At 46.2% G+C, this 24,277-nt stretch overlaps 2 protein-coding genes across 5 annotated transcripts in view; both read left to right on the forward strand.

The window, feature by feature from the left end:
• LOC110536173 (ras GTPase-activating-like protein IQGAP1) overlaps positions 1-19,990 on the forward strand; it is a 101,287-nt gene extending 81,297 nt beyond the window's left edge. For all 4 annotated transcript variants that reach the window (XM_036936053.1, XM_036936054.1, XM_036936055.1 and 1 more), the window contains 9 exons: positions 3,187-3,319; positions 5,046-5,148; positions 7,683-7,824; positions 11,971-12,058; positions 12,241-12,453; positions 12,548-12,708; positions 12,975-13,118; positions 14,174-14,282; positions 19,140-19,990. In XM_036936053.1, coding sequence (XP_036791948.1) covers positions 3,187-3,319; positions 5,046-5,148; positions 7,683-7,824; positions 11,971-12,058; positions 12,241-12,453; positions 12,548-12,708; positions 12,975-13,118; positions 14,174-14,282; positions 19,140-19,253 — 1,207 coding nt within the window. In that variant the 3' untranslated portion in view covers positions 19,254-19,990. The remainder of the gene's footprint in view (positions 1-3,186; positions 3,320-5,045; positions 5,149-7,682; positions 7,825-11,970; positions 12,059-12,240; positions 12,454-12,547; positions 12,709-12,974; positions 13,119-14,173; positions 14,283-19,139) is intronic.
• Positions 19,991-20,215: 225 nt separating this feature from the next.
• f2r (coagulation factor II (thrombin) receptor) lies at positions 20,216-23,905 on the forward strand. Its single transcript, XM_021621780.2, has 2 exons — positions 20,216-20,484; positions 21,224-23,905. The coding sequence occupies exons 1-2, from the start codon at positions 20,415-20,417 to the stop codon at positions 22,408-22,410; spliced, it is 1,257 nt and encodes a 418-aa protein (XP_021477455.2). The 5' UTR covers positions 20,216-20,414; the 3' UTR covers positions 22,411-23,905.
• Positions 23,906-24,277: the final 372 nt, after the last annotated feature.

The following is a 24,277-nucleotide window of genomic DNA, read 5'->3' on the forward strand; positions in this document are numbered from 1 at the left end:
GTTTTTAAATGTTACATTCACTCCGAGTAGAACTGCTCCTGAGACTGCCATGTATAGAGAAATGTGCCATCTATTAAAGCAGAAGGGGATGTGATAAGAAAAAGAGCGGGCTTTACCGATAAACGATTTGGAGGTCAGGGCAGGGTTAAGTTGACATGGGAGCAGAGGTGAGTCAGGAGAAAGAGGAAGTGTCTTTGTGTGAAAGTGCAGTGTCAGCAAGGAAGATGGTGTGGGAAATGGGTCTTCACTAAAACTCAATACCCCCCACACACACACACACACACACACACACACACACACACACACACACACACACAGAGCGAGAAAGGGACAAAGGGTTATGTTCCCTGAATTCTCTGCCCCGACCTCCTACAGCATTGACTTATCTTTACTGGAAATCAGTTCGAACTCCAGCCACTATTAAAAAAGCAAAGACTAAACCCTAATTCAACAGGATATGTTTTGTCTTTAAAGGGAAATTCTGCCACTTTTCAACCTCACTCAGTATCTTCAACACCATGCTAGTCTCTACATACAGTGCTGCTTGAAATTATGTGAATCCTACAGGGCTGGTCATTCTTTTGCTATAAAATATTAAAATAAACATAAAATCCTTATCTAAACTCCAATTCGTAATAAATACATTCCAAGTAAATGACACACAAAAAAATGATATATTTTCTTTATTTAACAAAAACTTTGATGTGTGCAAAAATGTGAACCCCTTCAGTCAATAGCTTGTGGCACCTCCATTAGCAGTGATAACTTGGAGTAAATGTCTCCTATAGCCAGTAATCAGTCTCTGACATCTGTTTCGAGGGATTTTTGCCCACTCCTCCTTACAGAACTCAGCTAATTGAGTGAGGTTTGAGTGGTGTCTGGCATGAACTGCCCTCTTCAGGTCCAGCCACAGCATCTCGATTGGATTCAGTTCTGGACTTTGACTTGGCCAATCCCCCCAAAAAATGTCTTTCTCCGGAGCCATTCTTTGGTAGATTTGTTTGAACGATTTGGGTCGTTGTCTTGTGGAAGACCCATTTTGACTGATGGCCTGACGTTCTGTTCAAGAATCTCCTGGTACACCTCAGAATTCATGGTTCCCTTAATGATGTGTAGTCGTCCAGGTCCAGAGGAGGAAAAGCAGCCCCAGATCATGACATTCCCACCACCACGCTTGACTGTTGGGATAAGGTTATTTTGGTAGTGCACAGTTACCTGAGATGCAGCAAGGGAGGTCTGCAAATCCCTAGAAGTTATGTTTGGGTTGGCTTTTACCTGATTTATTATTGCTCTTGGGGATATTTTGGAAGAGCATCCACTTCTAGGCTGAGTTGCTGTCATGTTAAATGCTCTCCATTTGTAAATGATTTGCCTCACAGTGGACTAATGGAGCTCAAATCTTTTTGAGATAATTTTATAGCCTTCACAAGACTGATGTGCTCTCACTACCCTCGTCCTGATGTCCTCTGAGATCTCCTTTCCTCTCGGCATGGTGTGCTTTGCTTTCACCTGGTTAGATAACGCCAAACTGACCAGGTTTCTTATCTCTATTTATCAGAGTCCCGTCCAAACTCTTTCCTAAAGACCTCTCCTTTGATTGGTTCATTTGGTACCCAATTATTTACCCACCTGATGCTATTTACCTAATTGATTTAACCAATGCAACTTATTTTTGCACCAGCACCAATTCCTTTTTAATGTAGTTTTTCTACTACACACATGATTTCCTCTACACTAACATATGGTATTGGTAAATATAAACCTGTTATGTCAGATCAAAAATAATTGTTCTGATTTAAATTAAGATTTCATGGTAAAAACGTAATAAATATGTAATTGCACAAGGTGTTCACATACTTTCATGCAGCACTGTATGTGAAAATGGCCTTAATGTTTTTGTTTATTGGCTAGATATCAGAAATCTTTGATAATACACTACATGACCAATAGTATGTGGACACCTGCTTGTCGAAGAGTCTCCTTCCAAAATCATAAGCATTAATATGGAGTTGGTCCCCCCTTTGCTGCTATAACAGCCTCCACTCTTCTGGGAAGGATTTCCACTAGATGTTTGAACATTGCTGCGGAGACTTGCTTCCATTAAGTCACAAGAGCATTAGTGAGGTTGGGCACTGATGTTGGGCGATTAGGCCTGGCTCACAGTTGGGGTTCCAATTCGATGGCGTTGAGGTCAGGGCTCTGTGCAGGCCAGTCAAGTTCTTCCACACTGATCTCGACAAACCATTTCTGTATGGACCTCACTCTGTGCACTGGGGCATTGCCATGCTGAAACAGGAAAGGGCCTTCCCCAAACTGTTGCCACAAAGTTGGAAGCACAGAATTGTCTAGAATGCCATTGTATGCTGTAGCGTTAAGATTTCCCTTCACTGGTATTAAGGAGCCTGAATCATGAAAAACAGCCCCAGACCATTATTCCTCCTCCACCAAACTTTACAGTTGGCACTATGCATTGGGGCAGGTAGCGTTCTCCTGGCATCAGCCAAACCCAGATTTGTATGTCGGACTGCCAGATGGTGAACCGTGATTCATCACTCCAGAGAACGCATTTCCACTGCTCCAGTCAAATGGCGGTGAGATTTACACCACTCCAGCCGACGCTAGGCATCATTGCACATGGAGTTCTTAGGCGTGTGTGCGGCTGCTCGGCCATGGAAACCCATTTCATGAAGCTACCGACAAACATTATTTTGCTGACGTTGCTCTTAGAGGCCGTTTGGAACTCGGTAGTGAGTGTTGCAACCGAGGACAGACCATTTTTACACACTTCAGCACTCGGCGGTGCAGTTCTGTGAGCTTGAGTGGCCTACCACTTCACGGCTGAGCCGTTGTTGTTCCTAGACGTTTCAACTTCACAATAACAGCACTTACAGTTGAGCAGGACAGAAATTGAAAAGGTGGCATCCTATGACGGTGTCACGTTGAAAGTCACTGAGCTCTTTGATATGCCATTCTACTGCCAATGTTTGTCTATGGAGATTGCATGGCTGTGTGCTCGATTTTATACACCTGTCAGCAACGGGTGTGGCTGAAATAGTCGATTTCACATACTTTTGTATAAATAGTGTATCTTCAGAAATGATTAATGATTTTTCTACTACCCATTTGTCCAGTAATCTTCCTGGTGAGGTAAAAACAACAACAGAATGCTTTGATCCCGTCTTTCAGGGTGTTTTTCCAGGCGGCGTGTGACGTCCCTGAGCCGGAGGAGAAGTTTAACGTGGATGAGTACTCTGACATGGTGACTCTGTGCAAGCCTGTCATCTACATCTCTATAGATGAGGTCATCAACACACATTCGGTAAACCCAGACTATCTGTGCATCCCAAATGGCACCATATTCCCTTTACAGTGCACTACATTTGGCCAGAGTGCTATGGGCCCTGGTTAAAGGTAATGCCCTATATAGGGAATAAAGTGCCATTTGGGACAAGATCATGGACTGTCTCTCCTTTTCCTTCCCCCTCTCTTCTGGTCTCCCTCTTCCCATCTCTCTCCTTTATCTTCCCACTCTCTTCTAGTTTCCCTCTTCCCATCTCTCTCTCTTTCCTTCCCCTTCTCTCTTCTAGTCTCCCTCTTCCCATCTCTCTCTTTTTCCTTCCCCCTCTCTTCTAGTCTCCCTCTTCCCATCTTCCTCTCTCCTTTTTCTTCACCCTCTCTTCTAGTCTCCCTCTTCCCATCTCTCTATTTTTCCTTCCCCCTCTCTTCTAGTCTCCCTCTTCCCATCTTCCTCTCTCCTTTTCCTTCCCCCTCTCTTCTAGTCTCCCTCTTCCCATCTTCCTCTCCTTTTCCTTCCCCCTCTCTTCTAGTCTCCCTCTTCCCATCTTCCTCTCCTTTTCCTTCCCCCTCTCTTCTAGTCTCCCTCTTCCCATCTTCCTCTCTCCTTTTCCTTCCCCCTCTCTTCTAGTCTCCCTCTTCCCATCTCTCTCCTTTTCCTTCCCCCTCTCTTCTAGTCTCCCTCTCCTCTCCATCTCTTGGGTATGAATGAGAGGGGTGATGGTGACAGGGAGGACATAAAGGAGGACATCAGAGGTTCTCATAGCCAAATGTCTCAGATGTTGACATCCTTTTTGGCATTGTTAGTTTCACTCTCTGCTCACCTCACCCACATGGATTACAAGCACAACAATGGACATGACGTGCATTATACCCCACTGACAGACATGCTCAGCTTTTATCTTGCAGTTACAGAGTTTAGGATTTCCTTACTGCAACTTTGACACACACACACACTGCACGCACACACGCGTGTGCGCAGTAATAAAGAGAATACTATATTTTACTGTAAAGTCTCAATACATGAACAAAATACATCCCCAAGGAGGATGAGATGAATGGAGGAAAGGACAGATGGATGACCCCTTCCTAGCACGGCTGTGTCCAATGCCATAGGAAGGCAATGGACGTCCTGTCATTATAAATCTCCACGTAAAGAGGAAGAGAGGGCTGAGCTTGGTATTACTGCAGAGCTGTGTTAGGAGGGGGTCTAAGAGGGGGTCATCCATCTGTCCTTTCCTACATTCATCTCATCCTCCTTGGGGATGTATTTTGTTCATGTATTGAGACTTTACAGTAAATAGTATTCTCTGTTTATTACTGCAGAGCTGTGTTAGGAGGGGGTCTAAGAGGGGGTCATCCATCCATCCCTTCCTCCATTCATCTCATCCTCCTTGGGGATGTATTTCGTTCATGTATTGAGACTTTACAGTAAATAGTATTCTCTGTTTATTACTGCAGAGCTGTGCTAGGAGGGGTTCTAGGAGGGGGTCATCCATCTGTCCTTTCCTCCATTCATCTCATCCTCCTTGGGGATGTATTTTGTTCATGTATTGAGACTTTACAGTAAATAGTATTCTCTGTTTATTACTGCGTGTCTGTGTGTGTGTTGCCCTGTCTATAAAGACAGGGTAAACATCAAACTGTTATCACACACAGCATACATACAGTGTGGGCTGGAGAGGCCTAGTCTTGGAGGAGTGTGTGTCTGACATAATGCACCTGTGTGGTGTTCTTTGTGTGTATCCTAGCTAGTGTTGGAGCACCTGGAAGCAATCTCCCCCGACCACAACGACCTGCTGCATGAGCTGTTGCAGGACCTAGGGGACATGCCTGACGTGGAGGCACTGCTGGGTATCACAGACACCCCTACACCCTCACCCTGCTCCTACACACCTCACCCTGCTCCTACACCCCTCACCCTGCTTCCTACACCCCTCACCCTGCTTCCTACACCCCTCACCCTGCTTCCTACACCCCTCACCCTGCTTCCTACACCCCTCACCCTGCTTCCTACACCCTGCTTCCTACACCCCTTACCCTGCTTCCTACACCCCTTACCCTGCTTCCTACACCCCTCACTCTGCTTCCTACACCGCCCACACTATACCTCCTACACCCCTCAGTTCACCTTAATCCCTGCCTCCCAGACACCCAACGTTATACAGTACCAGTCAAAAGTTTGGACACACCTACTCATTCCAGGGTTTTTCTTCATTTCTACATTGTAGAATATTAGTGAAGACATCAAAGCTATGAAATAATGTATATGGAATCATGTAGTAATCCAAAAAGTGTTAAACAAATCAAAATATATTTTATATTTCATATTCTTCAAAGTAGCCACCCTTTGCCTTGATGACAGCTTTGCACACTCACACTCATTCTCTCAACCAGCTTTATGAGATAGTCACCTGGAATGCATTTTAATTAACAGGTGTCCTTGTTAAAAGTTAATTTGTGGAATTTCTTTCCTTAATGCTCTTGAACCAATCAGTTGTGTTGTGACAAGGTAGGGATGGTATACAGAAGATAGCCCAATTTGGTAAAATACCAAGTCTATATTATGGCAAGAACAGCTTAAATAAGCAAAGACAAACGACAGTCTATTTTTTATTTATTTAACCTTTATTTAACTAGGCAAGTCAGTTAAGAACAAATTCTTATTTTACAATGACGGTCTACCCCGGCCAAACCCTCCCCTAACCTGGACGACGTTGGGCCAATTGTGCACCGCCCTATGGGACTATCATTACTTTAAGACATGAAGGTCACTCAATCCGGAAAATGTCAAGATCCTGTAAAGTTGCTTCAAGTGCAGTCGCAAAAACTGTCAAGCGCTATGATGAAACTGGCTCTCATGAGGACCACCACAGGAAAGGAAGACCCAGAGTTACCTCTGCTATGATGAAACTGGCTCTCATGAGGACCGCCATAGGAAAGGAAGACCCAGAGTTACCTCTGCTATGATGAAACTGGCTCTCATGAGGACCGCCATAGGAAAGGAAGACCCAGAGTTACCTCTGCTATGATGAAACTGGCTCTCACGAGAACCACCACAGGAAAGGAAGACCCAGAGTTACCTCTGCTATGATGAAACTGGCTCTCATGAGGACCGCCATAGGAAAGGAAGACCCAGAGTTACCTCTGCTATGATGAAACTGGCTCTCATGAGGACTGCCACAGGAAAGGAAGACCCAGAGTTACCTCTGCTATGATGAAACTGGCTCTCACGAGGACCACCACAGGAAAGGAAGACCCAGAGTTACCTCTGCTGCTGAGGATAAGTTCATTAGAGTTACCAGCCTCTGAAAATGCAGCCCAAATAAATGCTTCAGAGTCCAAGTAACAGACACATGTCAACTGTTCAGAGAAGACTGCGTGAATCAGGCCTTCATGGTCAAATTTCTGCAAACAAACCACTACTAAAGGACACCAATAATAAGAAGAGACTTGGGCCAAGAAACACAAGCAATGGCCATTAGAACAGTGGAAATCTGTCCTTTGGTCTGATGAGGCCAAATTTGAGATTTTTTGTTCCAACCGCCGTGTCTTTTTGAGACGCAGAGTAGGTGAACGGATTATCTCTGCATGTGTGGTTCCCACCGTGAAACGTGGAAGAGGAAGTGTAATGGTGCTTTGCTGGTGACACTCTCAGTGATTTTATTTAGAATTCTATGTGCACGTAACCAGCATGGCTACCACAGCATTCTGCAGCGATACGCCATCCCATCTGGTTTGCGCTTAGTGGGACTATCATTTGTTTTTCAACAGAACAATGACCTAACACACCTCCAGGCTGTGTCAGGGCTATTCGACCAAGAAGGAGAGTGATGGAGTGCTGCATCAGATGACCTGACCTCAACCCAATTGAGGTGGTTTGGGATGAGTTGGACCATAGAGAGAAGGAAAAGCAGCCAACAAGTGCTCGGTATATGTTGGTACTCCTTCAATACTGTTGGAAAAGCATTCCAGGTGAAGCTGGTTGAGAGAATGCAAAAGAGTGTGCAAAGCTGTCTAGGCAAAAGGTGGCTACTTTGAAGAATCTAAAATATATTTTGATTTGTTTAACTCTTTTTTTTATATATATATATATATCTATATATTTTACTACATGATTTCATGTGTTATTTCATAGTTTGTCTTCACTGTTATTTATGTAGAAAATAGTAAACACAACACTGAGATCCATTTACAGTACAGGGCTGAATCTTAATTATAAAATAAGAGTTTGTTACACAAACTTCTGTGTGAATCATGTAACGCTTCGACCCACAGTCTCAGAATGAGTATACAATATGCCCTTCTCCACTAGGACTGACAAAAGTACACATTAGTTCTCATACCAGGAACCAGCCTAGCTAAACATATGTTTCTCTGTTCTCCAGGTGAAGGGGTGGTGGATCCTAACAATCCCAACAAGGAGAGCACCCTGAGTCAGCTGGCAAAGACGCAGATCTCCCTCAGCCTCACTAACAAGTTTGAGCTGCTGGAGGGCGATGACAAGGACACGAAAGGCCTGATGATGAAGTAAGACACTGGATCTTCCCAAATGGCCCCCTATTCCACTAAAACATGGGAAATAGGGTTCCATTTAAGACGTATATTGCTATGAACAATCTACCCACTATTTATTCTTCATTACGGAAGCCCATTAAAATCCCCATAAAGTTAAACACACACATGGGAGAACTGCACAGTGAGAGGTTTTGTACTGAGCGAGCAAAAGAAGCCAGAAGAAACAGTTTAAATGTGTTTGACTTTCCAGTAGGTTTGAAAATAACAGAAAGGCTGGCACACTGAATATGCTCCCAATTACCACTTTTATTGACATTTATCGAAATGTTGTCAATAAAGGTGGTAAGTATGAGCATATTCCGTGTGCCAGCCTTTCTGTGCTTTTCAAGTTTCATTAGCCCAGTACCTAGGGTGTGGTATGACCACAAACTTTTCTATAGACGTCCCAGTAGGTACATACATAAATAACCACAGTGGCTATCGCTCAGTGACAGCTCTGTGCTCTTTCCTGCTCCACTATCACTTCCTATCCTGCCAGGAAGAGGTTTAGTGGCCAGGGTTATCTTGCCCATGGACCTGCTCATTTTAGATAATGTATTATGTTTCTTTGAGGAAAAGGCTGTGTGTTTAAAATATGGTTTCTGTTCTGCTGATGTGACTGTGCTCATCATGTTTCCTGTGACATGAACACCAATCCAGCCAGTCACAACTGATCATGTGGTCAAGAAAAACTCCTGGCTCTACCTATGATACTATACATGGCAGCTCTGTTCTTCTGACCTACAGTAGTTGAGGTGAGAAGCCATGTTAGGGCTCTGTTGTGTCTCAGTCTCTCTGTGTGTCACTGTGGTCCTGACCAGTGTCGGACCAACATGCACCGGGGCAGGAAATGGGAAGTGTGACTGAGTGGCATCATGTCCTACTGCAGGGTCAGTGGAACAGTGACGCGTTTGTGTGTTAACACAGCTAAATGTTTCCTCTCCCCCAGAACCGAGAGAGGCCAGAACTCAACACACTGCCAATTATTTTCAAACCAAATCAACGAGACTTTGAAAAACAGCAGTCACGTACTGTAACAGCTAGCCAGTAAGAGGCCAATGTTTGAGCTACACTGTTTTGTTAAAATTACATTAATCCCACATATTGTACACAATCACCCAGTCAGTGATAGGGTTGAAGGGCGGGAACCCGGTTACCGAGATTTTCTGGGATTTATTGCCCAAAACCACTCCATTTTCCCGGGATGAATAACTGCGAGAAACCGGTAAATTATAATAAATTATTTATATGAACAGCATGACGTGATATGGAACTGTTAAATTATATGCAATGTATAAATTTGGCTTCTCTACATCCTCTGCATGATGAATCATCAACGCTTATCTATCCAAAATAGATTATCCTATTCTAGATTGACTATACCCCTATACAGTGCATTTTGAAAGTATTCAGACCCCTTCACTTTTTCTACATTTTGTTACATTACAGCCTTATTCTACAATGGATTAAATTGGTTTTCCCCTCATCAATCTACACAATACCCCATAATGACAAAGCAAAAACAGGTTTTTAGAAATTTTTGCAAATGTATTAAAATAAAATAGTGAAATATCACATTTACATAAGTATTCAGACCCTTTAATCAGTACTTTGTTGAAGCACCTTTGGCAGCGATTACAGACTCGAGTCTTCTTGGGTATGACGCTACAAGCTTGGCACACCTGTAGGCCGCATGTGCTGCACCAGAATCGCATGTTGTCACCCTGCTTTATCATGGTTTAAACGATGTGTGTAATTCCAGTCCATATAATACAATATGGTAATACTGTTCACACTCAGGAAGATTAGCCTGCTGGAGCTAGTTGCATTTATTTACCCAGGAGAGTATTTAGCTTGCTACACAAAAGTAAAGTCTGAAAAAAAGAAAAGTCCTCTCACTGTCAATTGCGTTTATTTTCAGCCTACTTAACATGTGTAAATATTGGTATGAACATAACAAGATTCACCAACTGAGTAACAGTCAGTATCTGGTGTGGCCACCAGCTGCATTAAGTACTGCAGTGCATCTCCTCCTCATGGACAGCACTAGATTTGCCAGTTCTTGCTGTGAGATGTTACCCCACTCTTCCACCAAGGCACCTGCAGGTTCCAGGACATTTCTGGGGGGAATGGCCCTAGCCCTCACCCTCCGATCCAACAAGTCCCAGATGTGCTCAACGGGATTGAGATCCGGGCTCTTCGCTGGCCATGGCAGAACACCGACATTCCTGTCTTGCAAGAAAACACGCACAGAACGAGCAGTATGGCTGGTGGCATTGTCATGCTGGCGGGTCATGTCAGGATGAGCCTGCAGGAAGCGTACCACATGAGGGAGGAGGATGTCTTCCCTGTAACACACAGCGTTGAGACTGAGCTTGTTGTCATTGCAGACAGTCTGAGGATGCTGTGATACACCGCCCCAGACCATGACAGACCCTCCACCTCCAAATCAATCCCTCTCCAGAGTACAGGCCTCGGTGTAACGTTCATTCCTTCGACGATAAACTTAAATCCGACCATCACCCCTGGTGAGACAAAACCGCGACTCGTCAGTGAAGAGCACTTTTTGCCAGTCCTGTCTGGTCCAGCGACGGTGGGTTTGTGTCCATAGGAGACGTTGTTGCCGGTGATGTCTGGTGAAGACCTTGTGCGTTCCTGGTGTAACTCAGGCAGTTGTTGTTGCCTTCCTGTACCTGTCAGTGTCTTAACTACCACTGTTAGTGTCTTAACTACCATTCCACAGGTGCATGTTCATTAATTGTTCATTGAACAAGCATGGAAAACAGTGTTTAAACCCTAATTATTTTTGAAAGACAGGGTCCTGAAAAAGGGACGTTTATTTTTTTGCTGAGTTTATATTGACACTCTTTCAAATGAGTGGATTTAGCTGTTTCAGCCACACACGTTGCAGACAGGTGTGTAAAATCGAGCACACAGCCATGCAAGCTCCATCGACAACCATTCACAGTAGAATGGCCTTACTGAAGAGCTCCGTGACTTTCAACGTGGCACCGTCATAGGATGCCACCTTTCCAACAAATAAGTTTGTCAAATTTCTGCCCTGCTAGAGCTGCTGTAAGTGGAAACGTCTAGGAGCACATCAGATCAGCAACAAAGTGATAAGACACAAGCTCACAGAACGGGACTGCTGGGTGCTGAAGCTCGAAGCGCGTAAAAATAATTTGTCCTCAGTTGCAACACTCTCCGAGTTCCACATGACCTCTGGAAGCAACGTCAGCAAAATAACTTTGTTGGGAGCTTCATGAAATGCGTTTCTGTGGCCGAGCAGCTGCACACAAGCCTAAGATCACCATGCGCAATGCCAAGTGTCGGCTGGCATGGTGTAAAGCTCGCTGCCATTGGACTCTGGAGCAGTGGAAACACATTCTCTGGAGGGATGAATCAGCATGGCATGCACAAAGCGAGGTCCATACAGAAATGGTTTGTCGAGATCGGTGTGGGAGAACTTGACTGGCCTGTACAGAGCCTTGACCTCAACCCAATCGAACACCTTTGGGATGAATTAGAACGCCGACTGCGAGCCAGGCCTAAAGCCCCCATATTAGTGCCGGACCTCACTAATGCTCTTGTGGCTGAATGCCGTGGGGACTTGCTTCCAATGTTCCAACGTCTAGTGGAAAGCCTTCCCTGAAAAGTGGAGGCTGTTATAGCAGCAATGGGGGGACCAACTCCATATTAATGGCAGTGATTTTGGAATGAGATGTTCAACAAGCATTATTTTGGTCATGTAATGTACATCTATGGGCCTCTATAGACCTATTTATATACTTTATAATGCTTTTGAATGACACGTCCAGTTTTGGTGGGAAATACCAGGTTACCCGGGAGAAAAGTGGCTTATTCTCAGGATGGAGCATTTGTAAAATACCTGTAAAATATTGAAACCTAGTCAGTGCCCTGGCCTGTACAGTATATTATCTGTGTATGGTAAGGTTTCATACGTAGTGCATCCCAAAACACATCCTATTCCTTATATAGTGTGCACTACTTTTGATCATGGCCTGGGGCTGTTGTCAAAAGTATTGCACTACATAGAGAATAGTGGATGTGATGCAACCTAGGTGATGTTTTCTCTTTCTCTCTGTCTGTCTCTGTCAGAACTAAGAAGCTGATAATGGATGTAATCAGGATCCAGCCAGGAGACACTCTCCCAGAGACCCTGGAGACCCCAGCCTCTGGCCTCCAGGTGACGGCATAATCATGACCCCCTAAACCAGCCCAGCACCCCACTCCTCAGATGCTTCTCTATTAAAGTGGTTTGATTTCCATGCTATGCCCTTTGTGCCATGCAGGAGTGGAAAAGAGCAGTCATGCTAACTTTCCTGTCTGTCTTTGTCTGTCTCTCTTCCTACTTGTGCTGTGGTCCAGGAGCGTGAGCATGCTAAGGTGGTGGAGCTGCGTGCAGTGCAGGACGCCCAGGCCCCAGAGGGGCTGAAGAGCAGCCAGGCAGTGCTGGAGGACAGACAGCTGCCTCTAGAGCAGAAGAAGAGGAAGATCCTCCGCAATCTCCGAACCCTGGAGCAGGCTGGCCTCGTCACCATTGGCAACAAGTACCAGGATCTCATCAACGACATCTCCAAGGTACACGAACGCGCACACACATACTGATGGCCTTCAGAGTTTGTTGCAGAATACCCATCTAACCAATCACGTCCCTTCTTTGTGTGCTTGACAGGACATTCGTTACCAGAGGCGTTACAGACAGAGGAGGAAGGCAGAGCTAGTGAAGCTCCAACAGACACTGAGTGCGCTCAACTCAAAGACAGCCTTCTATCAGGACCAGACCAACTACTATGACACTTACATCAGGACCTGCCTTGACAACCTCAACAGGAAGTGAGTGTCCCCTACAAAACAGACCCCTCGGCACTAACCATAAGTCTTAGTTAACCTAAAAACATACACTGTACAGGGCCTAGCAAGTCAACAAGGATCTCGGGTTACAGAGGAGGAATTGGTTTGGAATGGCGCCATATGGGCTAGTTTTGAATTACATTGTCATTGCTATTGTCATGATCAGAGCCTATGGTCCCATTCAAAACTTGATGTGTGCGTGAGTGACTTCCATGCATGTGTGACTTATCTGGTGTGTGTCCCCACAGGAACGCGCGGCGGTCCATCAAGCTGGACAGGAAGGTGGAGGAGAAGGGCAGTAAGAAGTGGAAGCATCAGTCTCTGAAGTACACGGCGGCCCGGCTGCATGAGAAGGGAGTGATCCTGGAGATAGAGGGGCTGCAAACCAACCAGTGAGTGAAACAGAGGGGAGGACAGCTGGTCCTAGTTAGCTTAGCATTGTGCTTGGACATCAGCTTCCCGGCGCCGGAGTCGTGTTCATTTGTACAAACCGTTTCAAAGCATAGCAAAATGTTTTACAATTGAAAATGTTTTGCAACATCAAATATTTTACAATGAACAGCCAGGGTTTTGTGATTTAAGAGGTAGTGTGGTTGAACTAATGTGAACATGGTATTGAATCCTGAGTGAGTTGGTACCATACCAGGTCTCGGGTATTGTGGTAGAAGTAGGTTATCCATATTTGACAAGGGGCTCTGCTCCAATACTTTCAGAAATGCATGAGTCTGTCATAGCTTTTACAAATCAGATCAGTGATTATTCCAAAGGAAGGGAGGACGAAAGGATGCATTGGTAAAGTATTGGGACGGGGCCAAGGCTCCAGGTCTTTGATGTGATGAGTGAGCTCTGTAAGCTCTGTGTGAGACGGGGAGGAAGGAAAACCCTCATTAATAAGGGGCATTTTCCATAGACGCCCACCGTGTTCTGTCTATCTCTCGCTCTCTCTCGCTCTCTGTCTGTCTTTTGTGTTATCCCCACTCTCTCCTTCACTCTCTGTCCCTCTCCCTCCATCTCTCTGAATACTCACTCCCGTCCTTCTTGTTTTGGCCAGGCTGTTCCAGCTAGAGTGGCGCTGAGAGCCAAAGTCAGCTCCTGTGGCTCCTCACTGCACTCTGTGGGAGTTCCAGGCTAGGTCAAAGAGGAAACAGAGAGCTAGTATCTAGAAGACTCTTTAGAGCCATTTAAACACACTACACTTTGGCCCAATATCATCAATGCATTTCAGAAAATAAATAAGTACAAACAAAAAAAACGATTTCAAAGCATTCTATTTCTGGTCATAATATTTCTCACACTCAACATTTAAATGTTATTCCAAAACAAGTCTGTCTGACGTTGTGACCTACGGACAATAGCAGGACTAGAGTTGGTTATTGTCCAGTCTCTGTATCCTGTATTTTCATTTTGACTCATTCTTTTAATCCCATGTTTTTGTATTTTCTCTCAGGTTCAAAAATGTCATGTTTGACATCTCGCCCAGTGAGGAAGTTGGGGACTTCGAGGTGAAGGCCAAGTTTATGGGAGTTGAGATGGAAAAAGTCCAACTCCATTTCCAGGTAATGCTTTTCCCTGGAACTACGATGACGCATATTTGTCACTGACCGTCTGTTTCTGTCCCTGTATCTCAGTATGATAGTTGACTGTCTGTTGTCCCTGTCTGTCTATCTCAGTCCCTGTCTGACTTTCTCTGTTTCTGTCCCTGTCTGTCTATCTCGGTCCCTGTCTGTCTATCTCGGTCCCTGTCTGTCTATCTCGGTCCCTGTCTGTCTATCTCGGTCCCTGTCTGTCTATCTCGGTCCCTGTCTGTCTATCTCGGTCCCTGTCTGTCTATCTCGGTCCCTGTCTGTCTATCTCGGTCCCTGTCTGTCTATCTCGGTCCCTGTCTGTCTATCTCGGTCCCTGTCTGTCTATCTCGGTCCCTGTCTGTCTATCTCGGTCCCTGTCTGTCTATCTCGGTCCCTGTCTGTCTATCTCGGTCCCTGTCTGTCTATCTCGGTCCCTGTCTGTCTATCTCGGTCCCTGTCCGTCTATCTCGGTCCCTGTCCGTCTATCTCGGTCCCTGTCCGTCTATCTCGGTCCCTGTCCGTCTATCTCGGTCCCTGTCCGTCTATCTCGGTCCCTGTCTGTCTATCTCGGTCCCTGTCTGTCTATCTCGGTCCCTGTCTGTCTATCTCGGTCCCTGTCTGTCTATCTCGGTCCCTGTCTGTCTATCTCGGTCCCTGTCTGTCTATCTCGGTCCCTGTCTGTCTATCTCGGTCCCTGTCTGTCTATCTCGGTCCCTGTCTGTCTATCTCGGTCCCTGTCTGTCTATCTCGGTCCCTGTCTGTCTATCTCGGTCCCTGTCTGACTATCTCGGTCCCTGTCTGACTATCTCGGTCCCTGTCTGACTATCTCGGTCCCTGTCTGACTATCTCGGTCCCTGTCCCTGTCTGACTATCTCGGTCCCTGTCCCTGTCTGACTATCTCGGTCCCTGTCCCTGTCTGACTATCTCGGTCCCTGTCCCTGTCTGTCTCGGTCCCTGTCCCTGTCTGTCTCGGTCCCTGTCCCTGTCTGTCTCGGTCCCTGTCCCTGTCTGTCTCGGTCCCTGTCCCTGTCTGTCTCGGTCCCTGTCCCTGTCTGTCTCGGTCCCTGTCCCTGTCTGTCTCGGTCCCTGTCTCTGTCTGTCTCGGTCCCTGTCTGTCTCGGTCCCTGTCCCTGTCTGTCTCGGTCCCTGTCCCTGTCTGTCTCGGTCCCTGTCCCTGTCTGTCTCGGTCCCTGTCCCTGTCTGTCTCGGTCCCTGTCCCTGTCTGTCTCGGTCCCTGTCCCTGTCTGTCTCGGTCCCTGTCCCTGTCTGTCTCGGTCCCTGTCCCTGTCTGTCTCGGTCCCTGTCCCTGTCTGTCTCGGTCCCTGTCCCTGTCTGTCTCGGTCCCTGTCCCTGTCTGTCTCGGTCCCTGTCCCTGTCTGTCTCGGTCCCGGTCCCTGTCTGTCTCGGTCCCGGTCCCGTCTCGGTCCCGGTCTGTCTCTCTCTCTCTGTCTCGGTCCCTGTCTCTCTGTCTCGGTCTCTCTCTGTCTCGGTCCCTGTCTGTCTATCTCTCTCTGTCTCGGTCCCTGTCTGTCTATCTCTCTCTGTCTCGGTCCCTGTCTGTCTATCTCTCTCTGTCTCGGTCCCTGTCTGTCTATCTCTCTCTGTCTCGGTCCCTGTCTGTCTATCTCTCTCTGTCTCGGTCCCTGTCTGTCTATCTCTCTCTGTCTCGGTCCCTGTCTGTCTATCTCTCTCTGTCTCGGTCCCTGTCTGTCTATCTCTCTCTGTCTCGGTCCCTGTCTGTCTATCTCTCTCTGTTTCGGTCCCTGTCTGTTTGTCTCGGTCCCTGTCTGTCTGTCTCGGTCCCTGTCTGTCTGTCTCGGTCCCTGTCTGTCTGTCTCGGTCCCTGTCTGTCTGTCTCGGTCCCTGTCTGTCTGTCTCGGTCCCTGTCTGTCTGTCTCGGTCCCTGTCTGTCTGTCTCGGTCCCTGTCTGTCTATCTCTCTCTGTCTCAGTCCCTGTCTGTCTCTCTCTCTCTGTTTCGGTCCCTGTCTGTCTGTCTCGGTCCCTGTCTGTCTGTCTGTCTCGGTCCCTGTCTGTCTGTCTGTCTCGGTCCCTGTCTGTCTCTCTGTCTCGGTCCCTGTCTATCTCTCTGTCTCGGTCCCTGTCTATCTCTCTCTGTTTCGGTCCCTGTCTATCTCTCTCTGTTTCGGTCCCTGTCTATCTCGGTCCCTGTCTGTCTGTCTGTCTCGGTCCCTGTCTGTCTGTCTCTCGGTCCCTGTCTGTCTGTCTCGGTCCCTGTCTGTCTGTCTGTCTCGGTCCCTGTCTGTCTGTCTGTCTCGGTCCCTGTCTGTCTGTCTCTCTCTGTTTCGGTCCCTGTCTGTCTATCTCTCTCTGTTTCGGTCCCTGTCTGTCTATCTCTCTCTGTTTCGGTCCCTGTCTGTCTATCTCTCTCTGTTTCGGTCCCTGTCTGTCTATCTCTCTCTGTTTCGGTCCCTGTCTGTCTATCTCTCTCTGTTTCGGTCCCTGTCTGTATATCTCTCTCTGTTTCGGTCCCTGTCTGTCTATCTCTCTCTGTTTCGGTCCCTGTCTGTCTATCTCGGTCCCGGTCCCTGTCTGTCTATCTCGGTCCCTGTCTGTCTATCTCGGTCCCTGTCTGTCTATCTGTTTCGGTCCCTGTCTATCTCTATCTGTTTCGGTCCCTGTCTATCTCTCTCTGTTTCGGTCCCTGTCTATCTCTCTCTGTTTCGGTCCCTGTCTATCTCTCTCTGTTTCGGTCTCTGTATCTCTCTCTGTTTCGGTCCCTGTCTATCTCTCTCTGTTTCGGTCCCTGTCTATCTCTCTCTGTTTCGGTCCCTGTCTATCTCTATCTGTTTCGGTCCCTGTCTATCTCTCTCTGTTTCGGTCCCTGTCTATCTCTCTCTGTTTCGGTCCCTGTCTATCTCTCTCTGTTTCGGTCCCTGTATCTCTCTCTGTTTCGGTCCCTGTCTATCTCTCTCTGTTTCGGTCCCTGTATCTCTCTCTGTTTCGGTCCCTGTCTATCTCTCTCTGTTTCGGTCCCTGTCTATCTCTCTCTGTTTCGGTCCCTGTCTATCTCTCTCTGTTTTGGTCCCTGTCTATCTCTCTCTGTTTCGGTCCCTGTCTATCTCTCTCTGTTTCGGTCCCTGTCTATCTCTCTCTGTTTCGGTCCCTGTCTATCTCTCTCTGTTTCGGTCCCTGTCTATCTCTCTCTGTTTCGGTCCCTGTCTATCTCTCTCTGTTTCGGTCCCTGTCTATCTCTCTCTGTTTCGGTCCCTGTCTATCTCTCTCTGTTTCGGTCCCTGTCTATCTCTCTCTGTTTCGGTCCCTGTCTATCTCTCTCTGTTTCGGTCCCTGTCTATCTCTCTCTGTTTCGGTCCCTGTCTATCTCTCTCTGTTTCGGTCCCTGTCTATCTCTCTCTGTTTCGGTCCCTGTCTGTCTATCTCTCTCTGTTTCTGTCACTGTCTGTCTATCTCTCACTGTTTCTGTCACTGTCTGTCTATCTCTCTCTGTTTCTGTCACTGTCTGTCTATCTCTCTCTGTTTCGGTCCCTGTCTATCTCTCTCTGTTTCGGTCCCTGTCTATCTCTCTCTGTTTCGGTCCCTGTCTATCTCTCTCTGTTTCGGTCCCTGTCTATCTCTCTCTGTTTCGGTCCCTGTCTATCTCTCTCTGTTTCGGTCCCTGTCTGTCTATCTCTCTCTGTTTCTGTCACTGTCTGTCTATCTCTCTCTGTTTCTGTCACTGTCTGTCTATCTCTCTCTGTTTCTGTCACTGTCTGTCTATCTCTCTCTGTTTCTGTCACTGTCTGTCTATCTCTCTCTGTTTCGGTCCCTGTCTGTCTATCTCTCTCTGTTTCTGTCACTGTCTGTCTATCTCTCTCTGTTTCTGTCACTGTCTGTCTATCTCTCTCTGTTTCTGTCACTGTCTGTCTATCTCTCTCTGTTTCTGTCACTGTCTGTCTATCTCTCTCTGTTTCTGTCACTGTCTGTCTATCTCGGTCCCTGTCCCTGTCACTGTCTGTCTATCTCGGTCCCTGTCCCTGTCTGTCTATCTCTGTTTCTGTCACTGTCTGTCTATCTCGGTCCCTGTCCCTGTCTGTCTATCTCGGTCCCTGTCCCTGTCTGTCTATCTCGGTCCCTGTCCCTGTCTGTCTATCTCGGTCCCTGTCCCTGTCTGTCTATCTCGGTCCCTGTCCCTGTCTGTCTATCTCGGTCCCTGTCCCTGTCTGTCTATCTCGGTCCCTGTCCCTGTCTGTCTATCTCGGTCCCTGTCCCTGTCTGTCTATCTCGGTCCCTGTCCCTGTCTGTCTATCTCGGTCCCTGTCCCTGTCTGTCTATCTCGGTCCCTGTCCCTGTCTGTCTATCTCGGTCCCTGTCCCTGTCTGTCTATCTCGGTCCCTGTCCCTGTCTGTCTATCTCGGTCCCTGTCCCTGTCTGTCTATCTCGGTCCCTGTCCCTGTCTGTCTATCTCGGTCCCTGTCCCTGTCTGTCTATCTCGGTCCCTGTCCCTGTCTGTCTATCTCGGTCCCTGTCCCTGTCTGTCATCTCGGTCCCTGTCCCTGTCCGTCTATCTCGGTCCCTGTCCGTCTATCTCGGTCCCTGTCCCTGTCCGTCTATCTCGGTCCCTGTCCGTCTATCTCGGTCCCTGTCCCTGTCTGTCTATCTCGGTCCCGGTCCCTGTCCGTCTATCTCGGTCCCTGTCCGTCTATCTCGGTCCCTGTCCCTGTCCGTCTATCTCGGTCCCTGTCCGTCTATCTCGGTCCCTGTCCCTGTCCGTCTATCTCGGTCCCTGTCCCTGTCCGTCTATCTCGGCCCCTGTCCGTCTATCTCGGTCCCTGTCCGTCTATCTCGGTCCCTGTCCCTGTCTGACTTTCTCTGTTTCTGTCCCTGTCTAGGACCTGCTCCAACTTCAGTACGACGGAGTGGCAGTGATGAAGATGTTTGACAAGGCCAAAGTCAATGTCAACCTGCTCATCTTCCTCCTCAACAAGAAGTTCTATGGAAAATAAACCAAATATAGAGGAAGGGTAAAGATATGGAGGAGGACATGGGTGTGAAAGGATTGTATACCTTCTGACAAAGCATTGTTTGTTAAAGGAGCCATTGGGATAGGAAGTTTGAATGGTCCGTAACGTGTTATGTATGTCTGACTGAATATGATTTGGTTTCAATTTATAGCATGTCTATCCTCAGGCTCACATACACACATCCTCAGGCTGGTGAGCCACAAACACACACAAAGGGTTGTTGGTTTTATTTGATGCAGTTTTGATTGATCTTGTATTGTCATGTTATATCTGGTTCATTATTTAGTTTATGTTCAGTTTTCCACAGGGAGATTGTACATGGAATATATTTTTTTAAGGTATATTGTAATGAAATCTACATTTTATATGTAGAAATTCTATAAAGACAACACTGTTATTGTCACTGAAAAATAAAGTATGTTTGCAACAAGATGTGTACAATGCACTACTGCCTAATAGTCAGAATGGGAGTTTAGACAGTAGTACAATTCCTGTCCAGCTATATACAGTAGCCAGCATGGATTGTCTGGAAGTGGTTAATAATCAGTGTTTTTTTTAATCCACATACAGTACATTGGGAAGCTGTGCATCTTTTAAAGTCTATTCATGAACATGTATTTCTAGAGTTTCGCTGCTTTTTACACATAATGTACCGTCCAGTATACATTTAAATAATTTCTAATGTTTTAATGAGTTTAATAAAAATACAAATATATATATATTATTTGCTTGGTCTTTGTTTTAAAGACGAATACACTCTGACCTATATGAAATGTTGATGTTTAAAGGGATATTGCTTGATTGATCAAAGAAAGAATGGAGCATTAATCGTTTTTATGTGTCACCCCAAGATGAAAAATATGCCCTGGTCCAAGATGGTTGTATACGTGACTGAATAGACACGTTTTAATTCCTGTCTGTATTAATGAATCACTCGAGAGTAGGCGAGGCTTTTTACGACCTCTGTTGATGGAGTCAGACTTTTCAAAACCAATGTGTCTTTTGGTGCTACGCGCTGACTGTTCGAAGGCTTACGGCAGTTTCCCTAACACAAAAAAATAGTTTTGAGATATTTTCTTTGTCTTAAGTTTAATGAAACGTGTGCCTGCGAAATCAATTTAGGATAAGAGTGAATTTACAGTCATGGTTTATTGGATTGTTGCGACGTTGGTCCTTTTTGCTCTTCAAACTTCAGCATATGTGCCACACAATGGTAAGTCAAATGCCTTGGTGTTTTTTCTGTCTTTATTTTCATAGATCAGTTAAAACATTGAAATTATTATTATGTTTTACATTATGAGGAGATATTGACCCTTCTGCTCTTTAGCAGTTTTACGAAGCACTTTGGGTTTTGAAATGTGCCCACTTGCATTGTTCATTGTCGAGGGTAAAAATGTTTTTTTAAAGATGAACAAAAACAGCAGTTTCAGTGGCGAACATTTATTTTTAACCGCCATAAAAATATTTATGAAAATGAAGATGGAAACTTAACGGGATTTGAAGACAATTGCGATGGAACACGTACGTATAGCTCAACATGAAACGCTCTTTCAAACTTTGTGCACAATTTAGACAAATGTGTTAGTATATTCAACATATTTACCCCCTGACTCAAACTGCCACTTGTAGGCTAAATCCAGGGGTTTTCCAATGCCGTTTTTTTCACGCAGAAAGGGCGCATGGAAAGATGTGAAAATGAATTATGACACACCTTTTGTGTTCAGCATGTTAATTATCCTCGACCCTGGTAGGACAGCATGCAGAGTAGACTATACATACACTCGATTGTCTTTGCTGTGGCATGTTCGCTATAGGAGCGCCACTTTACATGTTTACAGTGAGGTGTGCACACACCTTGCGGTTATGCTATATCTCACCGTTCATTAGGCACTTTATAATGAAGAGCACATACTGTTATTTGTTACTCAGCTCCTGTTGTCTGTCTCTCTCAGACTCCAGACTCAACCTGAGGACGTTTGCAGGGATCTTCCTGTCGGTGACTGATGAGCCCATCGACTACATAGGGCTGGATGTACAGGAGGGTAGTGGCTCAGGGATGGGCCAGGAGCCAGTGAAGAAGCAGGAGCATGGCCATCACGGCCCTCGTCGCTCCACCAAGATTGTCATCTCTGAGGAGGCCCGCAGCTTCCTCCAGGGTCGCCTAGCAACGGCCTTCGTCCCCACAGTCTACACCCTGGTCTTCATTATCAGCGTCCCCCTCAACCTGATTGCCGTGGTGATGTTTGTGCGTCGTATCCGTCCGAGGAAGCCGGCGGTGATCTACATGCTGAACCTAGCCAGTGCCGACCTCCTCTTCGCCCTGCTGCTCCCTTTCAGGATCTCATACCATTTCCACGGCAACAACTGGGTTTATGGCCCCTTCATGTGTCGCCTGGTGACAGCAGCCTTCTACTGCAACATGTATTGCTCTGTCCTGCTCATGATGTGCATCAGCATCGACCGCTTCCTGGCTGTGGTCTACCCCATGGACTCTCTAACGTGGCGTAGTCCACAGACGGCCGCCGTGGTCTGTGGCGCCATGTGGCTGTTGGCCTTGGGAGGAGTGACCCCCCTCCTGCTCTCCAGACAGACCATCCACCTCCCGGATGTGGGCATCACTACCTGCCACGACGTGCAGGATGTAGACAAGCTGCGTGCCTACTACCTCTACTTCTTCCCCATTTACTCCTCCATCTTCTTCTTCATCCCTCTGGTGTTCACAGCTGTGTGCTACGTCCGTATTGTGCAGGCCCTGGCCGCAGCCAACGTGGAGAACCGCTCCAGGAAGTCTCGTGCGGTGGTGATGGCGGTGACAGTGCTGGTGGTGTTTGTGGCCTGCTTCACCCCCACCAATGTCATCCTCCTGGTGCACTACCTCAAGCTGGCCCACGGACGCAGTGACAGCTCCTACCAGGCCTACCTGCTCTCCATGTGTGTGGGCAGCATTAGCTGCTGCCTGGACCCACTCATCTACTACTTTGGTTCGTCCCAGTGCCAGAGACAGGTGGCAGCTCTGCTGGGCTGCAGACAGGCTGGGCCAGGAGCAGAGCTAAGCTCTCAGACAGGCAGTACCAGGACCAGCAGACTGGAGAGCATTCAGAGCACTGTGGGCAGTCATTACAGGAAGCTCATGGCCTGACGCCTTGGGACTGCGAATTCAAACAGACTCTAGGGCTGCATCTCGATAGTCTAGAGCAGGGCTTCTTAAACTATGTGTCGTAACCTAAAGTGGGCCCTGGGCATGTAGGAGGTAGGTCGCTAGTTATGATCTACATCTATAATCACTCGGGCTGTCAAACTAAAACATTTCATAGAGTTCATCGCAGAATTTGGTGTGATTAATTGTGATAAATCGCAAATTCTGAATGATCTAAAATTGAGCTGTAATTTACCATTGCTTTTAATACAAAAAGCATTACAAGAATATTGACAACTTGATTTTGTCCAAAGTAACGTTAAGCAAAATCCATTAAATTGATAAAGCACACTATCTTTAACCTCAATGTCAACTTGTTTTGACATTGCATTGTTGTTTTTAGCAGTAAAGATTATGTATTTTGGTTGCCTGACGACTCAAAACTGAATTATTCCGCTGCTCTATGTTCAACTACATACTTCAGTCAGACTGCCATCGTTGAAGTTGTTTGTGGTAATGTCAAAATGAGGGGTGTTGTACAAAATAAAGTCATCAGTTCGTCTCTAACCAATCAGAGTATCAAAGCCAATGACGAATTTTCTACATGCCGCTAATTCCCACGTGTTCTTGCTCTGGCCCAACGTAACTGATTAACTCTGACAGCCCTAGTAATCACACACTATTTCTTCTTCATGTGGGTCTTTGGAGGATGATTTGGGTCACTAGAGGACGGTCAATTTCTCATTTGGGTCTCGAGCTGAAAAGGTTTAAGAACCCCTGGTCTAGGATGTCTTTGTCTCCTCCCTCATCTATTTCCCTTCATCTGCACTGATTTAAAATGTTATATAGATGAAGGCAACATATGGATGCCTGCCAGGCATTTTCGCTCACCTGTCCAGTACCCTTTAGAACAATGCAGATGAAAGTAAGGAGACAAGGAGAGGACTCCACATAAGAGTATTGAGATGCAGCCACTGTTTACCCACCTTGTCAAGTGAGGGAGCTTGAATTTATTGCACTTCTCTTTTTGATTGTCTTAATTGTTTTTTCATAGTTTGCGTTAAGTCAAGAGCCATATTTTAATGCCAGTCTACTGATATTTACACGTCTATAAATGCTTTGTTACTGCAGATACTGTATATTGAGTAATGCTTAAGGCAAAATTCTGGAAACATTCAATAAATTCCCAGGTTTTCCAGAAATCCTGGTTGGAGGGATCCGGGAATCCTCCAACTAGGATTTTGGGAAAACCATAGAATTTATTGAATGTTCACGTAATTTTGTAACCTTAGTAAATAATACACTCTATACATATACAGTGTGTTGGGAAAGTAATCAGACCCCTTGACTTTTTCCATGTTTTGTTATGTTACAGAATTATTCTAAAATTGATTTTCCTCATCAATCTACACCCAATACCCCACAATGACAAAGCAAAAACAGGTTTTTCTATTTTGTTTTTGTAAATTTATTAAAAATTAAAAACATACCTTATTTACATATTCAGACCATTTGCTATTTTACTTGAAATTGAGCTCAGTTGCATCCTGTTTCCATTGAGTATCCTTGAAGTTTCTACAACTTGATTGGAGTCCAACTGTGGTAAATTGAATTGATTGGACATGATTTGGAAAGACACACACCTGTCTATATAAGGTCACACAGTTCACAGTGCATGTCAGAGAAAGAAAACAAGCCATGATGTTGAAGAAATTGTCTGTAGAGTGCAGAGACGGGATTGTCACGAGGCACCGATCTGGGGAAGAGTACCAAAACATTTCTGAGGTAATGAAGTTCCCCAAGAACACAGTGGCCTCCATAGTTCTTAAATGGAAGAAGTTTGGAACCACCAAAACTCTTCCTAGAGCTG

This window comes from Oncorhynchus mykiss, chromosome 11 (genome assembly GCF_013265735.2).
Source record: "Oncorhynchus mykiss isolate Arlee chromosome 11, USDA_OmykA_1.1, whole genome shotgun sequence".
NCBI classification, from domain to species: domain Eukaryota; kingdom Metazoa; phylum Chordata; class Actinopteri; order Salmoniformes; family Salmonidae; genus Oncorhynchus; species Oncorhynchus mykiss.

Excerpts from the sequence above, each read along its gene's own strand:
- f2r (XM_021621780.2), top strand. The coding sequence starts at position 20,415 with ATGGTTTATTGGATTGTTGCGACGTTGGTCCTTTTTGCTCTTCAAACT. Across the intron at positions 20,485-21,223 it reads AGCATATGTGCCACACAATG|ACTCCAGACTCAACCTGAGG; the intron begins GTAAGTCAAATG and ends TGTCTCTCTCAG.